Source organism: Dipodomys ordii, unplaced genomic scaffold (assembly GCF_000151885.1).
Source record: "Dipodomys ordii isolate 6190 unplaced genomic scaffold, Dord_2.0 Scaffold36, whole genome shotgun sequence".
Taxonomy (NCBI): domain Eukaryota; kingdom Metazoa; phylum Chordata; class Mammalia; order Rodentia; family Heteromyidae; genus Dipodomys; species Dipodomys ordii.
The window spans coordinates 5,262,687-5,282,431 of record NW_012267252.1 but is presented as its reverse complement, the minus strand read 5'-3'; the positions used below and the strand labels follow the sequence as shown (position 1 = coordinate 5,282,431).

At 51.1% G+C, this 19,745-nt stretch overlaps 1 protein-coding gene across 4 annotated transcripts; it reads left to right on the top strand.

Moving 5' to 3' along the window:
* Nucleotides 1-43: 43 nt before the first annotated feature.
* Fgf8 (fibroblast growth factor 8 (androgen-induced)) lies at nt 44-5,503 on the top strand. 4 transcript variants are annotated; one of them, XM_013017692.1, is made up of 5 exons: nt 44-74; nt 587-673; nt 952-1,099; nt 4,076-4,182; nt 5,054-5,491. In XM_013017692.1, the coding sequence occupies exons 3-5, from the start codon at nt 1,075-1,077 to the stop codon at nt 5,342-5,344; spliced, it is 423 nt and encodes a 140-aa protein (XP_012873146.1). In that variant the 5' UTR covers nt 44-74; nt 587-673; nt 952-1,074; the 3' UTR covers nt 5,345-5,491. The 4 variants fall into 4 exon arrangements, with proteins under 4 accessions (XP_012873146.1, XP_012873145.1, XP_012873144.1 ...); XM_013017691.1 differs by having other exon boundaries at nt 919-1,099; XM_013017690.1 differs by lacking the exon at nt 587-673 and having other exon boundaries at nt 919-1,099; nt 5,054-5,503.
* Nucleotides 5,504-19,745: the final 14,242 nt, after the last annotated feature.

Below are 19,745 nucleotides of genomic sequence, written 5' to 3'. Positions count from 1 at the left end.
CGCCCGCCGCTCACCCGCCCGCTTTTGTCTCCCACAGGCTGTTGCACTTGCTGGTTCTCAGCCTCCAAGCCCAGGTAAGGGGCGCTGCGCAGAGCCGGGGGGCCGGGTCGGGTCGGGGGGCTGGAGGACCGACTCTGCGCCCAGCGCAGCGGGGCTGCTAGGAACCTTAGCGACCCTGCCCCGAGCTGCCCCGGGGAGGGAGCGAAGGAACAGAGTGGTAGAGCGCTGCCTAAGGTCACACAGCGAGTGAGGGGCGCGATTGGAGCCCGAGGTTTTTGAGAGTGGGCGCAGACGAGCCGGGGAGGGTGCACGGGAACGCTCGGAGCAGCCACACCTGGCCTCTGAGGAGGGGGACAGCCGGAGCCGGGGCGGGGGACACGGGGGCGTCTGTCACCGGCGCAAGTCTGGGCGCAAAGACCCTTTCCGAGGCCTTCTGGGGGGAGACTTGTGATCGATCGGTTCGGCCCCAGGATCGGGTACCCAGGTCCTCTGCGTTCTCCGCGTTTGCCCCCTCAAGTTTGTCGTTAGAAATGTCATGGGTGGGGTACAGCTGCCCCCCTTACTTAAAAGCACCCTGCTCCTCTAGGAAGGCCCGGGCGGGGGGCCTGCGCTGGGCAGGGAGCCCGCTTCCCTGCTCCGAGCTGGCCGGGAGCCCCAGGGTGTTTCCCAACAGGTGGGTCCAGCTTCTCCCCCATCCCGGGCTCATCCATCCTGGGCTGGGTCTTCGGGACTCCCTCGGGTGGAGGCGGGGGCGGGGGGGGCCGGGCGGCTGGAGCTGGCATGTTGGGAGGGTTCCCCCCAGTCCCTGCTGACTGCCTGACGCAGCGGGAGGGGGAGACAGGGTGTTGGGGGGCCACTCGGGCCCCTGGGCGGAGTAGCATTATAATGGCGTGCTGTGTATTTTTCAATTTCCTAAAGGTAACTGTTCAGTCCTCACCTAATTTTACACAGCATGTGAGGGAGCAGAGCCTGGTGACGGATCAGCTAAGCCGCCGCCTCATCCGGACCTACCAGCTCTACAGCCGCACCAGCGGGAAGCACGTGCAGGTCCTGGCCAACAAGCGCATCAACGCCATGGCAGAAGACGGGGACCCTTTCGGTAAGGCGCACGGCCCGGGCACCACCTCTGAGGAAAGGTAGCTTGTGGCCGCCGAGGCTGCCACCCTCCCCGGCACTGGCCAGAGGCCTGCCTGCTCCCCACCCCAGAAGGGAAGGAGTTAAGAAGGCTGAGAGCCTCGATGGCCAGCTGGAGAAGACCCAGGGGAAGCGACTTGGCCCACAGGTGCCCCCCTTCCTGCCCAGCAGATAAAAGCATCCAGGAATCCCCCCCCACACACACCATAATACACCTCTCCCCAGCTGCAGGTGAGGCAGAGGGCTCCAGGGAGGGCCTCCCCCCAGTTTAAGGGAAGCTCTTGAAAGAGGATCCAGTGGCTAGGGTCCACAAAAGGTGAGTGGGAAAGAGAAAGAAGAGAAATGTTCCCCGCCCCCACCCCCACCCCCAGACCTCTCATCTTGGCAAAAGGAGATACTGTGAACCTTTATGTTCTTTGATCAGAGGGTTCAGTTGCACACGGGGGTCGGCCTGGAAGGGATCGCTCTGGGCTCCACTGGGCGACACCCCAGGCGGCTGCCGGCGGTTCCCGGCTCCCTGTGGGGTGGTGAGTACTAGGAGCTACTGCAGGCAGAGACCCCGGGACTGATTGATTTCTAAAACATTCAATATTCCTGCCTTGAAACGTGGCCAATTTCCAGACTTGTGGATGTACCAAGAGAAAAGCAAGCCCTCTGGGCGGCTGGTGTTGTTTTTAGAGAGCGATTATTGTGAGTTTCAAACCCTTTAAATAATGACCAAGTTAAACAAGCATGAAAGGAGAGAGGAAGACTCTATTAAAATGCAATAAAAAGGTGAGGCATTTTAAGAGCTAAGAAGAGAAATGAAGGATGATATAAAACAGCAAAAAGAACAAGCCCCCCCTCTCTCTTTTTTTTCAGATGAGGAGTTGCAAGTCTGTAAATGTTAAAAAAAAAAAAAGAGAGGTTCAAGATTGTTCTCTATGAATCTCTAGAGAGACCCCCGCGTCTGGCAGAGCGATTAAAACTCTTCTTACTTTCACCTTTTTTAACATTTCCTGAATACTTTCTCCTCTTCTCTAGCCAGTTTTGGGGGATCGAGTATGTCTCGCTGCATTTTTTGTGCATGGACGTAGCTGACTTCCCTTCAAAGCTGGAGGAGGAGACATAATTTTCCTGGGATAAATCTGTCACTGGGGTGGAAGAATAGGTTTGAAAATGTTAAGCTTTCCAAAAGCCCGGTTAGGAAAGGCTCTATATGCTGCCGCCCCAGCTCCCCAGCTCCCATCTGTGAAGGGAAGGAGAATGGGGGGCTCTCTGGGTGGGGGTGGGGACAGCCTGCTCGGTGGCCCGGTTCCCCTGCTGGGCTGGCAGAGCCGGCCTATGGACCCTTTGTCCCTCCAAATTGGCTGCTTGCTGCCCTTCTCTGCTGCAAGGAAAGGAACGAATGTCTGGCTCCTTCAAGGTTTACTCTACTGGAGCAAATGGCCCAGAATCCTAGGATTTTGAGGAAGGAAGGAGAGGTCAAGCGAATGGGGATGGAAGTGGGGGGGGGTTGTCTTCAGACAGCAGAGGAGGTCTGATGCCCACTTGTCTCCTTAAACCCAGAGTGCTCCGTACTCCCTTCCTAAGAACAGAGCTGTTAAGATGTGCATCCAGGACAGATAGAGTGTGGGGAAGATAATGGAGATGTCCTGATTGCTTTGCAAGGGTCCAGGAAGAGACAGAGGCACCCACTTAGTCCTTACCTGCCCTCTTATGACTTACTGAACTAGGGTCTTTCCAGACCCTGAAAAGAAGCCCCTCCTGGCAGACCCAAAAGGGATGAGCAGACTTACTGGGTCCAAAAGGGAGTGAGTGGGAAAAAGAGTTGCAAGTTGCATTTCCCAAGTTAACTTGGCGCCAGACAGGGAGGTAGGTGGCTAGGTCCTGTCTCTGGGCCTATTTGAAGTGGGAGCTGGTCACAGACTGGGCAGGAAGGGCTGCCCACCCTGCTGAACTCAGTGTCCTCTACCCTTGGTATTGGTTTTAGAGACAGACTGTGTGAGAACTGAGTCTCCAAACTGCTTTCTTAAGGGAGGGCAGAAGCCTCAGCTCCTCTGTCTTAGGTTTCCCTGTCTCTGTTTCTGTCTCTCTGTCTCTCTCTCTCTGTTTCTCTGTCTCTTTCTCTCTGTTTCTCTCTCTCTCTCTCTCTCCTCACAAATGGCCTCTAAGAAAGCAGTTGCATAGAGTGGTGGCAGGGACCCACTTCTGGGGCAAATTGGCTGTCTAAGGAGGGGGGGAGGCAAGAAAGAACGCACAGAATTGTCTCCTGGCTTCAGGAGCTCAGGATGAGGCAAGCCAGCCTGGTAATTGGGTGGGAAGCCCAGCTGTGCTGGAGGTTAAAGCGAGAAGATGACTGAGTTGTTGATGTCTAGACTTTGAGGCTGGCCCTGGTCACTGGGAAGCCAAGAGAAAGATGCAGAAGCTTCTCAGCTGATGTCTGAGTTTCTAGAAAGCAAATTGGTTTTGGGCTGGGGCTGTGTGTGCAGGGAGAGCTGTTCTCATCTCAAAGAACAGGGCTTCCAGAAAGGTAAGGTTCAGGATAGATTGGTCAAGGCTGTGAGATCAGGCCAAGGTGGCAGGGACAGGAGAGAATGCTTTTCCTATTAGCTGCAAGATGAGGTAAACACTGTAGCTAGATGTTCACCTGCAAGGCATGGGCCCAGAATATTCTGAGTTGGAAGGATCCTCAGAGATCTTTTGGTTAGCTATGGAACTATAGTCAGGTGAAATGTTACTTTGAACCTTGACCTAAAAGTTCTTACCATCTAGGCCCAGAAGTGGGAACTGAGGACCAGAAAAGTGACTCCACCTTTCTCATGACTGCCCAATGCATGATAGCGCCCACGGTTTGGGTTCCTGGCCCTTGGAATGGTTACCATTGGGGCCAATGGGGATAAGGCTATGGACCAGAGGGCCCAGGGACCTTCTAGTGACCATCCTGCATCTTCTCCGACAGCAAAGCTCATAGTGGAGACTGATACCTTTGGGAGCCGAGTTCGAGTTCGGGGAGCTGAGACTGGGCTCTACATCTGCATGAATAAGAAAGGGAAGCTGATTGCCAAGGTGAGCCCCCCCCACCCCAATGGAGGTGATCCCTGGGACTTGGCGGGGAGGGTGGTGGCCTGGGCTGCCTGAGCTCCTCCAGAACACTCTTGAGCTCTGATCTCAATAAGGTGGACAGAGAGAGACATGGCCACCTCTGGGTTACCTAATGATGGGTTGTGAGTAAGGATAAGAAAACTGCTGGAGAGACAAAAAGCTATCAAGACAGGAGAAAGAAGGAAGGCTAGAAAAGGGGCTTGGGGGGGGGAGGTTGGTAAATTCCATATATCTTTTTAACAAATCGCCAAATTGCTTTGCTATTATGTCCAATTACATGGTACCAGCATTTGGAATGTTCAGAAAGCCGCAGGCCCAGCCCCTCTGCAGAGCTCTGAAATGGACCCATTAGTCACGGCTCCTCTCCAGCCTGGAGCTCCCCTCTTCCAGGGCTTGGGGGCTCAGACTGAAGTCCTAGGCCTCCCCTCCCCCATAAGGTGGCTGCCCAGGGGCCTCCAGAGCTGGGAGTCCTGAGGGGCTGAGGTGTGTGTGTGTGTGTGTGTGTGTGTGAGCCGGGTAGGTGGGGAAACCCAGCCAGACTGATGGGCAGGAGGCCAGAGCAGAGCCCGGCTCCCTGCCTCTCTGCCTCGTGCCCAGCCCCTCCGTAGACAGCCATGTGTCACTGCTGCCCAGGAGGACAGGAAGTTGCCGGGTGGGCTGCTGGTTGTAAGGGATTAGAGAGCAGAGAGCGGGTGCCCGGGCAAGGGGCGTGGCCATGCTTCTGCCCCCCTCACCATCTGCTGGAGTGCCCACCTGCTGTCTGGGGCCGCTGGCCCGCTGCCTCCCGGGGGAGGGGGGAGCTCTGTAACACCGCAGCTGGCCCCTCTACCTGCAGAGCAATGGCAAAGGCAAGGATTGCGTGTTCACGGAGATCGTGCTGGAGAACAACTACACGGCGCTGCAGAATGCCAAGTACGAGGGCTGGTACATGGCCTTCACCCGCAAGGGTCGGCCCCGCAAAGGCTCCAAGACTCGCCAGCACCAGCGCGAGGTCCACTTCATGAAGCGGCTACCACGGGGCCATCACACCACCGAGCAGAGCCTGCGCTTCGAGTTCCTCAACTACCCACCCTTCACGCGCAGCCTGCGGGGCAGCCAGAGGACTTGGGCCCCGGAGCCCCGATAGGCCTGCCAGGCTCCTCCCCATCGCCCCGCAGCCCAACCTACTCTTGGGAGCACCAGAGAAAACTCCAGCAAGAGGAGGGTTGGCTGAGAAGGCTGAGGAGGAGCTGGGGAGCTGCGGTTCTAGTTGTTGATATTGTTTGCTGTTGGGATTTTTTTTTTTAACCAAAGAGAGGCTCTATTTTTGTATTCCATTGGCTGTGGTGTCTTGTCTTCTTAGCGTCCAGGCATGCCCATCAGTGGCCTGCACTGGGTCCCTGGGGTAGAGGGCTCTCTGATCTGACAGGAACAGACACCCCAACACTAGCAGAGCAACTGGCCAGGCAACTGAGAAACCTTTGCACCCAGGTTGGGGCAGGGGCAGTTCCTTAGGGGTGGGTACAGTGAGGGCAGTTGTGTACTAGTTGTTATTAAATGATTGAAATGCATAACTTGCATATTAGGAACATGAGTTGGAAAGAGGGTCTTCCTGGGGCTAGTCTTGTTTCTCTGCTCTTCCCATCAACTGGCTCTGTCACCTCCTTCCAGCTCTGCCTGTCAGTGGTCCCCATCACTGTCCTATGGAGGGACTTCTTTGGTGGGAACAGAGCTGGGAAAGGGGCCAGAAGAGACTCTGAGCTGGTCCTAGAGTTCTCAGGGACTGCATGGCTTAACGGAGTCACTGCTAACATGTCCCAGGCTACTTCTGCCAGAGGGTGATCAGACTCAGGCCTGGACTGTGATCCATAGAAAAGCAACATTTTGACATGCCCAGTGTATGAGAGACTTAGGTGGGAGATTCCAGAAGTAGTTCTTTCTGAGAATCAGGCAAGAAAGAAGAAAGAAAGAAAGAAAGAAAGAAAGAAAGAAAGAAAGAAAGAAAGAAAGAAAGAAAGAAAGAAAGGAAAATAGCAGCTGCCAGGTGCCAAAGTGAGGAGGGTGCATTGAAGGAGACTGCCAGCTTGGAGCTGATAACTGTGCTGTGGAACATGTGTTAACTTTGGGATGTCTGGGCTGAGAGAGTGAGCAGAAAGTATTAGGTTCAGCTGCAGTGCAAGAAACCAGGGCACAATTGTCCAGGGAGAGATTGGCCTCAGGCAACAGGCCTAAAGGAAGAAGATCTGGGCATGGATGAAATGGGAAAGGAGGCTCATGGGCCAGAGCAGAAGCCAAGCCAGTCATGGCCCAAGGGAGAAGCAATAAGGCAAACAAAAAGACCAGTCTGGCTGGGCCCTGGTGGCTGATACCTTTAATCCTAGTTCCTTGAGAGAATGAGATCTGAGGTCTGTGGTTCAAAGCCAGCCCAGGCAGGAAACTCTGTGGTACCCTTATCACCAATTAACCAGCAAAAAAGCAAGAAATGGAGCTATGGCTCAAGTAGTAGAGTTCTAGCCTTGAACACAAAAGCTCAGGGGCAGCAGCTAATCCCTGAGTATAAGCCCCAGGACCAGCACACACTGACGCACAAAGCCTGGCTGAAAGGACAATTCTGTGGGAAGGAAAATCAGACCATGCTTTGGTGCAATGAAGGAATGGCCATGGTGTGGGGCACATAGCATGTTTGCATATGGCTCCGTGTGATTCGTATCACATAGCATGTTTGAATATGGCTCCGTGCGATTCATATCACATAGCATGTTTGCATATGGCTCCGTGCGATTCATATCACATAGCATGTTTGCATATGGCTCCGTGCGATTCATATTGCTCACACCAAGGGAGAGATTGGTCCAAGAGCAGGTCTCCTGAACCCAGAGCCGCTCTAGTTTACACAATTGAGATCGTTCAAACCTGCTACTTCCTCTGTTGTTGAGGGTCCCTATTGTTACTCCCAGCTACTGGCCTGGTTCATCTAGAAACTTCTTCCCTGTCAGCAACTCACTTGTCATGGGTAGGAGCAACCAAAGGCTTCCTAACCATTGGGCCTCCCACACCTTCAGCCCAAGTCCCAGGTTCAGCCCATCTAATAGATCAAAATCCCAGGGCAAAGTGGAAAGCCTGCAAGGTTGGGGATACCATGGGCTCTGTGTGCCTCCTTCCTGCGGCCTGCAGGAGAGGGTGAGGCACTCTGGGTAGAGAAGGCTTGTCCTGATACAGGGACCCTGGGGATGTGGGAAGGGGCTTTAGACATCTCAGTCCCAGCTCCCCCAGCTCTTGGTGCCTCCTCCTCTTCTGCTCCCCTCCCCCTTTAATTAATTCTGGGTGAGCAGCCTGGCTTTATTGTGCAAGGAGCTGGGGTCTCACTGTGGGAAAAGTCACACCTTCTGAGCAGCTTCTGATGCCATGCAAATGAAGAGACCGTCCAGGAAACGCTTTCATCTGCACGGTCGCCTGTCCAGCCCCCAGCCCAGTAATTACCCACATTTCATTTGTTTGAGAGCAATTCCTGGGGGAAGCCACAGGGTGGGAGGGAGTCTAGGGAGGGGGTAGTGGAATGTCCTGCTGCCCGCCTGTGATCCTGGCCACAAAGTGGGGCTGGCCTGGGCCAAGGCTGGTGGTCACTGGCTAGGCCAAAGTGAAACCTCAAGCTCCAGGCTGAGGAGGCCCAAGTCCTTGGGGATGCTGGAGCAGAGTGGAGTTGGGCTGTGTTTGTGTCTAGGGAAAAGACATGAGCTGTGCAGAGTTAAAGCTGCCTTGGAGAGAGGAGTGGAATGGGCAGTAGGGGAGTGGGAGGAAAGGTGGATCAGAGGGGGGCAGAAGCTGCTCTTTGAGACTGCCTGCGGCTGGCTGACTCTAGCAGGTCCCGAGGCCTGTTAGGAGGAGGAGGCTGGGCTGGAGCACCCACCAATTTGTTTATCTTTGAGTTGCTGCCTCCACAGAGCCCTCACTAATGGGGTTTTACAGCCCACTCAAGCTGCAACTGGCCAAGAATCAATCATTACCGGCACTTAGTGGTTTGATAGTTAACAGCCTGAACTGAAGCCAAACTGGTTGTTAACTGTGATAACAACTGATTTCAAGGGGTTATTGCCGGCCCAATATGCTCAGCCCATTTATTTCGGGTAAAACAAGCAGGGTTCTGTGGCAAGGCCTTGAAAAAGGAGGAGAATCAGGCTACCCTCAGCCAAAAGGCTGGCCGCCCTGTCTCTGAGTTGGTGCTGGCTGTGAGGAATAGGTACTGGCTGAGGTCTACGGACCACCCAGCCCTCTCCGAAGGCTGTGTGAAGCCATCAGCCACCCTGACTGCCCTCTCCAGTGCATCCTACTCCACCATTCCTGCCTCAATTTCCCTCCCCACCTGTCCTCTGACAGCATGCTTCCAATGACGCCATCATGAGGATGCCATCACGAGGACACCCCCATGAGGAAGAGTATAGCCTAGTGTCCAGTCCCCGCTTGTCCCTACTGAGCAGGTGGGTCTGGTTCATTTACCTCTCTCACTCAGGGCTCCCAGCTCCTTGCCAAGTCCAAAGCAGAAACTTGCCTGTCATTTCAAATCAGCAAAGATCCAACCTTGGTCTCAGAAGGAAAGACAGCTCTCTCCTCCCACTCAGGACCACGCTCTGTCTATTTCTCCAACTTCAGGCCAGATGGAAGAAGGTGAGCTTATTTTGATCAAGCATCATTATAGAATGCTGCGATAAAGGACCTCCAGACTTTTCCACTACTGACAGATGACAATCTAAGGACCAGATTGTCGTTTGACACAACTAATGTCCGAGCTAATACTAGAAATCAGGCCTCTATTCTTTACCACTTGAGGACTATATTTCCGTTCCTTTATTCCTTCATTCATTCAATAAATGTTTATTGAGTGCTCATCTGAGCCAGGCTCTATTCTGGGCAGAGCCAATACAGCAGAGAATAAAAGACAAAAAAAAAAAAAAGAAAGAAAAAGAAGAAAAGTCACTGTCATTATGAGCTAGTTTTCCAGTGAGTGTAGGAGGGTACAGTTATCAGGCACTGAGAGCTACTAGAAAAAATTCAGAAGCTGAATACCAGTGGCTCATGTCTGTAATCCTAACTATTCAGGAGGCTGAGATCTAAGAATCAGGGTTTGAAGCTGGCCTAGGCAGGAAAGTCCATGAAGCTCTTATTTCCAATTAAACACTCTTCCAAAAAAAAAAAAATAGCTGGAAGTAGAGCTGTGGTTCATGTGGTAGAGTGTGTCAACCTTGAGCAAAAAAAAAAAAAAAAAGCTAAGGGACAGCAGCATCTAAGCCCTGAGTTCAAATCTCACTACCAGCACACACACACACACACACACACACACACACACACACACACACACACACACACACACCAGTCAGGAATAAGTATGACAGGCTGGAACCAGTCTAAATAGAGTGATCAAAGAAGGCTTCACTGATAATTTAGTGTTCAAGCATTCGCCTACCTGATAGGGGTGAGGCATTCAGGTTGAGGGGGCCAAGGTAGAAGAACAACAAATGAGAGGCTTATTGCATTGGAGGAATAGAAAGAATGCCAGAGTGGCTGGATCAAAGTGGAGGGAGAATTAGGCAGCTGCACTTGGGGGGTGGAATGGGGAAGAGAGAAGCCAAAGTGAAGGTACAGAGATGGCAGAGGTGGTGGCTAGTAGCCGATCATGTCATGGAGGCCATTGAAAAGTTTCCGCGTTACCTCAGTGTTCCGAGCTGCAGCAGAATAACACGAAGGAAAGGAAGGTTTAACAAACTCTCCTTGGCTGCTGTGTTGAGGACAGACAGTGGTAAGGTAGGATGTTAAGGGGGACAGGCTGTGAAATTACGTGAATAACGTAGGTGAGAGATACTAGCAGATTATAATAGTGAGAAGAGATGGAGGTTTTGGAAATGTTTTTCAAGTAGAAATGACAAGATTTGCTGATGGGCTTGGATGTGGCCAGTGTGGGAAGGAAAGGAGTCTAGGAGTTGCCAAGGTTTCTGGCTTGAGCCAGAATAGATGGAAGTGCCATTTGCTGAGGTGGATAAGATTCCAGGCAGGGCAGATTGAGAGGGGAGGAGTGGGAGTTTTGGACATGTGGATTTGAACTGACTTAATGTTTCAGAAGTGGTGTGAGTGGGCAGTTTTGTGGGTCTGGAATTCAGGGGTGAAGTCTCATGAGAAGCTAGAAATTGGGGAGTGTTAAGCTCACAGGTGATTTTCAAAGCTAGGAAATGGAATGGATTTCCACCGACATGGTTGGAAGAAGAAAGGGAAGATCCATGCCTCATGGTGTTGCTCCAACTACTTAGAATCAGAGTGAAGAAGGATTACAGACAGGCAGTGGAGTAAGTGTGATCCAGATGGTGGAAGAAAAACTTCACTGCACCATGACTTGAGGAAGCAGGAGACAAAACAGTGTCTTTCTTTTTTGTGTCAGTTGTGGGACTTGAATTCAGGGCCTCGGCCTGTCTCTGAGCTCCTTCACTCCAGGCTAGCGCTCAACCACTTTAAGCCACAGCTCCACTTCCAGTTTTCTGGTCGTTAATTGGAGCTAAGAGTCTCACGGACTTTTTTGCTGTCTCTGAATTGCAATCCTCAGAACTCAGCTTCCTGTGTAGCTAGTATTACAGGCGTGAGCCCCCAGCACCTGGCTTAGAACAGTTTCTGAATTAGGGGAGACTTGCATTGTCCTTGTCTCTCCCCCTCTCCCTTCACCTTCACCAACCCCAGGCTGGTGGTGGGGGTGGGGAGGGGGGGAGAAATGGTTGTTCAACTTCAGAACCCCCTGGATTCTCTCTGCTTCTCATCGGCAGGACCTGCTGGCTTCAGAACACGGGCTGGAGGCATGGCTCTCATGGTAGAACACCTGTCTAGCAAGAACAAGCTGCCCCTCCTCCCTTTTTTTTTTTTTGCTGGTATTGGGGCTTGAACTCAAGGCCTTTTTCTTCTCTCTCTCTCTCTCTCTTTCTTTCTTTTTTTTGGCAGTCGTGGGCATGAACTCAGGGCCTGGGCACTGTCCCTCAGTATTTCAGTTCAAGGCTAGTGCTCTACCACTTGAGCTATAGTGCCACTTCCGGCTTTTTTTTCTGCTTATGTGATGCTGAGGAATCAAACCCAGGGCCTCATGTTTGCAAGGCAAGCACTCTACCACAGAGCCACCTTCCCAGCCCCTATTTTTTTTTTTTAACTCTTGATTCCATTTATTTTTTTGCTGATCATGGGGCTTGAACTCTAGGCTTGGGTGCTGTCCCTCAGCTCTTCAGCTCAAGGCTAGCACTCTACCACTTGAGCCACAGCGCCACTTCTGGCTTTTTCTGCTTATGTGGTGCTGAGGAATGAAACCTAGGGCCTCATGCATGCAAGGCAAGCACTGTACCACTGAGCCACCTTCCTACCTCCCTCAAGGCCTTTTTCATGCCCAGCTGGTGGCTGCCACTTGAATCATGCCTCCATTTTCAGCTTTTTTTGCCAGATAATTGGAGATAAGACTCACTGATTAATTGGAGATAAGATTCTTTTGGATTTGTCTGCCCAGGCTGGCTCCAAACCTTGATTCTCAGAGGTCAGCTTCTTAAGATTATTGGTGTGAGCCACCAGTACCTCTCAAGTTCAAATCCCATTACTGAAAAAATCAAAAACAAAAACCAACTTCCAGAACATGTCTCCAGTCAACCCAAGCCCTCCATAAATGCTGCTGCTACCCTCCAGATCCAAGCCATCATCAGTTCTTGTCTGGCCAATGGCAATAGCCCAGTCGTGACTCCTGGTTTCTTTCTTACTCCCTGCAATCAGTTGTGCTCAGGAGACACAATTTCCAAACCACAGATCTGATGGTGTTGCTCACACCAGAGCTAGACTAAATTCAAGTTCCTTCCCTAGTCAGCGTAGCCTCCTATGTGCTCTGTGCTCTGGCCCCAGTCTGCCTGTCTAACTTCACTGCCCACCCACCCTCCAGCTCACCCACTGTACTCTGGCCACGCCTCCTCCCAGCTTCTCAAGCAAGCCAAGCTTGCTATTGCCCATCTGCACCGCAGAGCCTTTGCACTTGCGATCCTGTCCTCCCTGCTTGGAATGCTTTCCGCTGGATCACTGGGTGGCCAGCTGCTGCCTGATGGGGATCTTTCTGCTGTCACTCCCTGCTTGATTGTCTATATCACACTCATTACTGCCTGATGTTTTCTTGGCTTTTATTTATTTTCTCACTTTTGGTGTGGCTACCCTACCTCACAAGAAAGCAGGAATTTTGTGTGTGGCTCACTGAGAGACAACGACTGCCTAGAACAGTGCCCCGTACACCATGGGCATTTGGTGAACGTTTGCCCATGGGCTCAATGGATAGAGTCAGCACGGACGGGCGCTGACACTGCTGCTGTGGGAAGCGCAGGTGGGGAGCCTTCCTCCAGACCTCACTGACTTACTAATGGAAGTCCAGGGTCCATTTTCACAAGCTGCAGCAAATGTCTATCAAATCTGAACAAATGCCTATCTAAGCAAGGGCCTGCTGGACAGGACATCTCAGAACCTCCCCAAATTCTGCCTCTTTTGCCACTCCTGAGTTTCCATAGCAACCAGGGAACTTCAAAGGAGAGAGTGAAAAGGAATAAAGAGCCAGAGGGAGCAGAGGAGAGAGGAGGAGTAAGTGGTAGCAAGACAGATGGGGAACTGGCAGGAACTCCAGGGGGATCCCCAAGTGTCCAGGTTATTCTGGAGGGTTGTGCCAAGAAGGTCTCTTTGGTTGTCCCCCTTCCCCATCTGGATCTCTTGTTGACCCCCAAGAAGTAATTGTCCATCTGGGCAGGCCTCAGAGCTGACCCCTCGTGCAGACCCCCTCCCACTGGCTGACAGATGCTGAGCAAGACCCAGCAAGACCCAGGTCTGACTTGCAGTCTGGCTCTTTCTGTCACATTAGTGAAACAAGTGGGAGCCACAGGGCTGGCTTGAGGATCACTTCTTTCCTGTTCTTCTCTCATCTGTGTCTGAATGGGAGGAAGGAATACAAGGTAGGGGTAGGGAGGAAGGCATGCAGGAGAGGGGTAGGGAGGAGAGGCAGATCATAACACTGTGCAAGCAAGGGCTTCCCATTTGAGGATCATGGCAAAGCCCTCAGTCATGCAGGATCATCTGAGCTAAGCTTAGGGACTAACTGAAAGAGTTACAATGGAGAACTGGACCTACACAGTGCTTTGAAGGAACAAGGAGAAGGAGGTCTGCACACTGCTCTTACTCGCTTGCAGCTGCCCTGTCTCTTGAGCTCCCAGGATGGGGCCTAGGAGTGGTAAAAGAACCAGCCTGCAAGGAACTTGCAAGGAAGTGCTGTACATTCCAAAGGCCATGGCATCTTAGTCCTGAGACCCAGGGCCATGGCCTATCAGAGACTTTCAAGAGTAAGGGGTGGCCAGGGCAATCACCAAAACCCTGTGTCTGCTCCTATGCACAAAGCTACTAAGAATCCCCGCCCTGTTTCCAATCTCCAATTTCTATCTATCTATCTATCTATCTATCTATCTATCTATCTATCTATCTATCTATCTATCTATCTATCTATCTGTCTGTCTGTCTGTCTCTCATCATCTATCAATGCTAGGAATGGAACCACAGCCTCTTGCATGCTAATGCTCTATCATTCAATCATACCTCCATTATTTCAATTTGATGAACATGGCCCATTCTTTTTTTGGGGGGGAGGGTCTAGTCATGGGGCCTGAACTCTGGGCCTAGGCGCTGTCCCTCAGCGCTTCAGCTCAAGGCTAGCCCTCTACCACTTGAGCCACCACACCACTTCTGGCTTTTTTTTTCTGCTTATGTGGTGCTGAGGACTCGAAACCAGGGCCTCAAGCATGCAAGGCAAGCGCTCTACCAATGAGCCACCTTCCCAGCCCATGGCCCATTCTTGTAAAAGCTTTCTTCCCATGGAAACACTGTATCTCATCATAAACACTTGGCCATCTAGCTCTCTTCCATCACCTCCAGCCCAGCCTCTACCTGTATTTCCTCTGACTCCTCCCCTTTCTGCCTTCTGCACTGGCCCTCAGTCTTGAGGAGCAAACACATGAAACATTCATGATGAGTAATACACCGTGTTGGTTCTGGGTGATCCTGATCTTGATAGAACAGACTGGTCAGCAGCAGGTAGGGACGTGGGCTTCTCTGGGCTTGGGCTGACTGCTCAGTCTTGGGCTCAGGTTCCATCCACTTTCCTGAAGCCCAGGCCTGATTCTCCCTGGAGGTTTGGGAATGGGAGAGCTAAGTAGAGTAGTAGAGGAGAGGCCTGAGCTGGGACAAAGGCAAGCCAGGGAGAGACAGTGGTTCCTAAGGATGCTCTAAAGTCAGGTGTGATTGGTAGCTGGGACTCTGAATAAAAGATGGAAGACAAGATGAGCCAAATGGGCTGGGAATGTGGCTTAGTGGTAGAGTACTTGCCTAGCATGCATGAAGCCCTGGGTTCAATTCCTCAGTGTCACCTGAACAGCAAAAGTCAGAAGTGATGCTGTGGCTCAGGTGGTAAAATGCTAGTCTTGAGCAAAAGAAGCTGAGGGACAGTGACCAGGCCCTAAGTTCAAGCTCCAGGACTAGGAGGAAAACAAAAGGAAAAAGAGAAGAAAAAAGAAAAGATGAACCAAGTGACAAAAAAGCTAGAGGGGCTGAGGTTTGTTCTCAGTGGAGAGGAGGCTCAGTTGAGGTGGTTGTATTTGTTTTTGTTGTTGTTGTTTGTTTTTTATGTTTGCTAATTCTGGGGTTTGAACTTGGGGTTTGGTATTGTCCCTGAGCTTCTTTTGCTTAAGGCTAGCACTCTACCATTTGAGCCACAGTGCTACTTCCGTCTTTTTCTATGTATGTGGTACTAAGGAACGGAACCCAGGGCTTCATGCATGCGAGGCAAGCACTCTACCACTAAGCCATATTCCCAGCCCAAGGTAGTTAGTTTTGACTGAGGTGAGAGTGTGGGGGTGGGGAGGATTTAGGGTGGGTGGTAGGTTCTGTGTGGGGGCCTTGTCCAGGGAGGCAGGCCCCCTGGAGGTACTTTCACCCAACAATTGGGTGGGCAGAAAGGGAAGGGAAAAGAAAGAGGAGGGATCTTTCATATTCTGTATCTGCCACACTCTTGGACTGTGCCCTGGTACTGAAGTGATACCCCAGACCCTAAAATGTGGAAGCAGAACCAGCCCAAGTCAGAGACGGCTTGGTGTTCTGAGTAAAAGCAAGGGCTGTTGGCATTAGACTATCACTTCCTACTGCATAACCTGGCAAGACATGTTACATCTCCAAGCTTCAACTGCAACATGGCACCATGCTCCCCATGGCAGAGTGGCCTGGATTAGACTTTGCACGAGTGGGTAAAGTACCCAGTATGTGCCTCACAATGGCCAGTGACCTGCAAGCTCAGGTTCTCACCATGAAGTCCTTGATGGAAAGCTGTAAAGCAGGTAGTCTTCGGCGAGGCCGCTTTCCTAGGAAGCCACACTGGCAGCCCCAAGGTTGAGGTGACCAGGAAGCTAGGAGCAGTCAAGACAAAGCCCTGTATGCCCCCAAGGCCTGGCTTCACCAACTTTCCATGCATTCAAGCACGTGCAGCCACTGAGGGTCTGGGCCCACGAAAACCTAAGAGAATGGAGAGGCAGTGGTTGCTTGCTCTTGCTCCGTGCTTGTTCTTGGGGACCATAGTACAAGCTCTTATACCTTTACCTTTTAGAACTGGCCTTGGACCCCCTCCCTTTAATTCTCAAAGATGCCCAATCAAGCTAGTTGGAGGAAAAATTAAGTCTAAGTTGTCTGGAGTTAGAACTAACATGGAAGAGAACAAACACTAAGGACTGAGAATCAACATTCTGGGCTTCTCATCTTGCCACGAACTTTCTCCTTTCCCCTGTGCTTTGCATTGATTTATGACAAAATTACGAACACCTCCAGTATGCCAAGCACTGAAGTGACTTCCAAAGCGTCCCATCTAGCCAGCTGCTGGTGGCTCACACCTGTAGTCCTAGCTACTCAGAGATCTGAGAATCATGGTTCAAAGTGGAACTGTGGTTCAAAAGTGGCAGAGTACAAGTCTTGAGCAGAAGAGCTCAGGGATAGTGTCCAGGTCCTGAGTTCAAGCCCCACAATTGACCAAAAGGAAAAAAAAGGAAAGAAAAGCTTCCCATCTAGCAGATGGCAACAGATAGACAAGGCGCTGCCAATGCCAGTGCCAATGATGGTGGTAGAGGCTGTGTGAGGGAGGAGGCCTAACAAGGAGAATGTTCAGATTGGGCCTGGGTCTGGGTCTGAGACTATGGAACAAGAAAGGGCTCTGGTTGGTTCTGCTGTAGGTTAGCTCAGCTCAGCTCAGCTCAGCTCAGCTCTATTTCAGCTCCATTCAACACCCTCCAAGCACTGAACTGCTGGAGAGAAAGGGGTGGACAAGGCAGGGTCTTGAGCTCTAAGAGTGGTAAACCTGTAGTTGTCACACAATGTGGTGCAAGTGGTTATGGGTTACCATCAGACACTGTGGTTGTTGGAATCACCAAGAGTCCCAGAGACTCAGGAGAACGAGGACGTGAATCTATCATATCTTCAAGGATGGCTATCCTTTCTGAACCCTATTGTTTCATCTAGAAGGGTGAAAGTTTTTTTTGTTTTTTCCCAGTTGTGGGGCTTGAACTCTGGGCCTGGGCACTTTCCTTCAACTTCAGCTCAAGGCAAGTGCTCTACCACTTGAGCCACAGTGCCACTTCTGGCTTTCTGGTGGTTAATTGGAGATAAGAGTCTCACAGACTTTCCTGCTTGGGCTGGCTTTGAACCATGATCCTCAGATCTCAGCCTTCTGAGTAGCTAGGATTACATGCATAGACCACCACAGTGCCCATCAGGGTAAAAGGTTTGATCAGATTATTTATTTAGAATGTTCTTCAGCAACAACTCTTTTGTCCTGAAGCCAACTTAGAAGGAAATGTATTTTGAAGTAATTTTTTTTTTCGGTCGGTCGTGGGGCTTGATCTCTGGGCTTGGGCACTGTCCCTCAGCTCTTCAGCTCAAGGCGAGTGCTCTACCACTTGAGCCACAGTGCCACTATTTTTTTAAAGTAATTTTTTGTTTTTAGGAAATGTATTTTGTAAAAGAGACATAAATATGTTTGCCTTGATAGACTCAGGGATTGGGGCACCCCTTTTTATCTATCATGCTTGATACCCCAGCTGTGGCAGGTGGCAAAGGAGATGGACAATCTGAGCCCTTCACGGTTCTCTGGAGCATCCAGAAGATGATGATGAGGCAAAGATTCCTCTCCCCTCCCCCCATCACCCCCGACTCCCCGGAGGGGAAGAGGTGGGTGGGCTCTGGGCCTGCTGTCTAGGACTAGGGTAAGAAGCCAAATTGCCCCTCTGTCAGAGCAGCCAGGCTAGTGGGGAGCTGTTCCCATAGCCTCCCAGAGAGGCTCATGTCTCTTCCTACTCTGACCACTCACGTCCAAAGATTATTCCCACCCAAAACTTCCATGTAGAACAAAGCTCCCTGGAATGAAACCTGAGCTGCCACGAAGAGGCTCCTAGGCTAACTGGAAAATGGCTGGAAAGGGAGAGCAAACTTGCAAAGCACTGTGTGCCTCAGGGAGGCTATGAAATCTGAAGACAAACGACCAGTCAGGGGACTGGCGCTCCAGAGCTTCCCCTGTCTCCTGCACAACCAAGGTCAGGGCTGAGCAGAGTGGGGAGCTGGGAAGTGAGGCTTTCTTCACGGAGAGAGTAATTGGTGCACCTGTGGCTATGGCCAATCTCCCCCAGGAGGCCTTCAGGGCTGGCTTGCAGTCACTCAAGCTGTCCCCTCCCTTTCCCTCCTCTCCTACCCCCCTCCCAGCTGCTTCTACTTAAGCCAATGGGCTGCTGAAGTGGACAAAGGCAGGGCCTGCCAACAGCATGGGGGTCCCCACAGCCCCTCCCAGGGAGGGGAGAGAAGAGCACAGTGATTGTTTATCTAGCATCCAGCAGGTGTCCAGCATGCTGGGTATGTTATTCCTGATCTCCACAAAAGCCCTACAAGGACAGTAATTCCAGCCCCATTTTACTGATGGGGAGATTAATACTCAAAAGTTGAACAAGTTGTCAACATGGTAGTTCTGGGAAGTAGTTGACCTGGAATCTGAATCCAGGACTCTAGAGGACGAACCCATCTGTTGCCAGGTTCAAACCCTGCACTAGAGCTCAGGAGCCCTGGTTGATTTCAAAAGTCTTTCTTTCCTTTCATGCCATGGTGGGAGAAAAAGGAACTACCTCAGGTGCTTTAGCTGGTATCCTGTGGCCTTGAAAGAGTTATTTTATCTCTCTGGTCTCCTGGTGTGTAAAAGTGCCAGTGGACAGGTAGTATAGACTGTGTGGATGCTCTCTTAACAGTGCTCACTGACAGATGAAGGGCCATAAAGAGAACATATCACATATGAAGTATTCAGAATAGTGCTCGGCACTGAGTCAGCACTCAGTAAGTGCTGCTGCTATTTGAAGACTTTCTCTTCTAGCTGGGCGCCAGTGGTTCACACCTGCCAATCCTAGCTATTCAGGAGGCTGAGATCTGAGGATCACAGTTTGGATCCAGTCCTGGCAGGAAAGTCTGTGTGACTCTCCTTTCTAAGTAATCAGCAAAAAAGCTGAAAGTAGAGCATTGACTCAAGTGGTACAGTACCAGCCTTGAGTAAAAATTGGCTAAGGGAGAATGCTTAGGCCCTGAGTTAAATCCCAGTACCCACTCCCCCCAGCACACACAAGAAAACTGAGGCATAAATGCAAGATCAACATTGACATGATATCCATACTACATTAGTATTTGGTGCTCAGTGCTTAGGTACCAAGGTGCTTGTGTGTGTGCTTGTGTGTGTGTATGTGTGTGTTGTGTATGTGTGTGTGGTGAGTTCACATTAATATTCTTTAACGAGGGGCTGGGAAGGTGGCTCAGTGGTAGAGCGCTTGCCTTGCATGCCTGAGGCCCTGGGTTCGATTCCCCACCCAGCACCACATAAGCAAAAAGAAAAAAGCCGGAAGTGGCGCTATGGCTCAAGTAGTAGAGTGCTAGCCTTGAGCTGAAGAGCTGAGGAACAGTGCCCAGGCCCAGAGTTCAGGCCCCACTACCGGACCCAAAAAAAAAATAAAATAAAATAATATTCTTTAACGAGTACCTTAGGTTCCAGACACTGTGTTTACATATTTTATTTCAATTATTCCACTTACCGACCTGATGATCCAGTGCATTAGGTATCAATATTCCAAACTTCCACAACAAGGAAATTAGAGTTCAGCAGGGTCAATTAATTTCTTCAAGTCATACAGCTGGGAGGTGCCCAAGCCAAATCCATTGACCCCCATTTCTTCCTACTCTGCAAAGGGCAGCAATAACTAATCATGCAAAGCAGCCTGGAAGGAGAAGCAACCTGTGGCAGGCACTACCACTATACAGAGGATTTTGGAAGAGTGTTTATTTCATCTGGTTGAAGGGAAGGAGGACTGAGGAACAGAGGCTCACTTGCCCAGGGTTAAGCAGTAGGTTGTAGGTTAATTGGTTCTGAGAAGTAAATTGGTGTTTCCTTTTTTTTTTGGTCGGTC

Excerpts from the sequence above, each read along its gene's own strand:
- Fgf8 (XM_013017690.1), top strand. The coding sequence starts at position 1,075 with ATGGCAGAAGACGGGGACCCTTTCG. Across the intron at positions 1,100-4,075 it reads AGAAGACGGGGACCCTTTCG|CAAAGCTCATAGTGGAGACT; the intron begins GTAAGGCGCACG and ends CTTCTCCGACAG. Across the intron at positions 4,183-5,053 it reads AAGGGAAGCTGATTGCCAAG|AGCAATGGCAAAGGCAAGGA; the intron begins GTGAGCCCCCCC and ends CTCTACCTGCAG.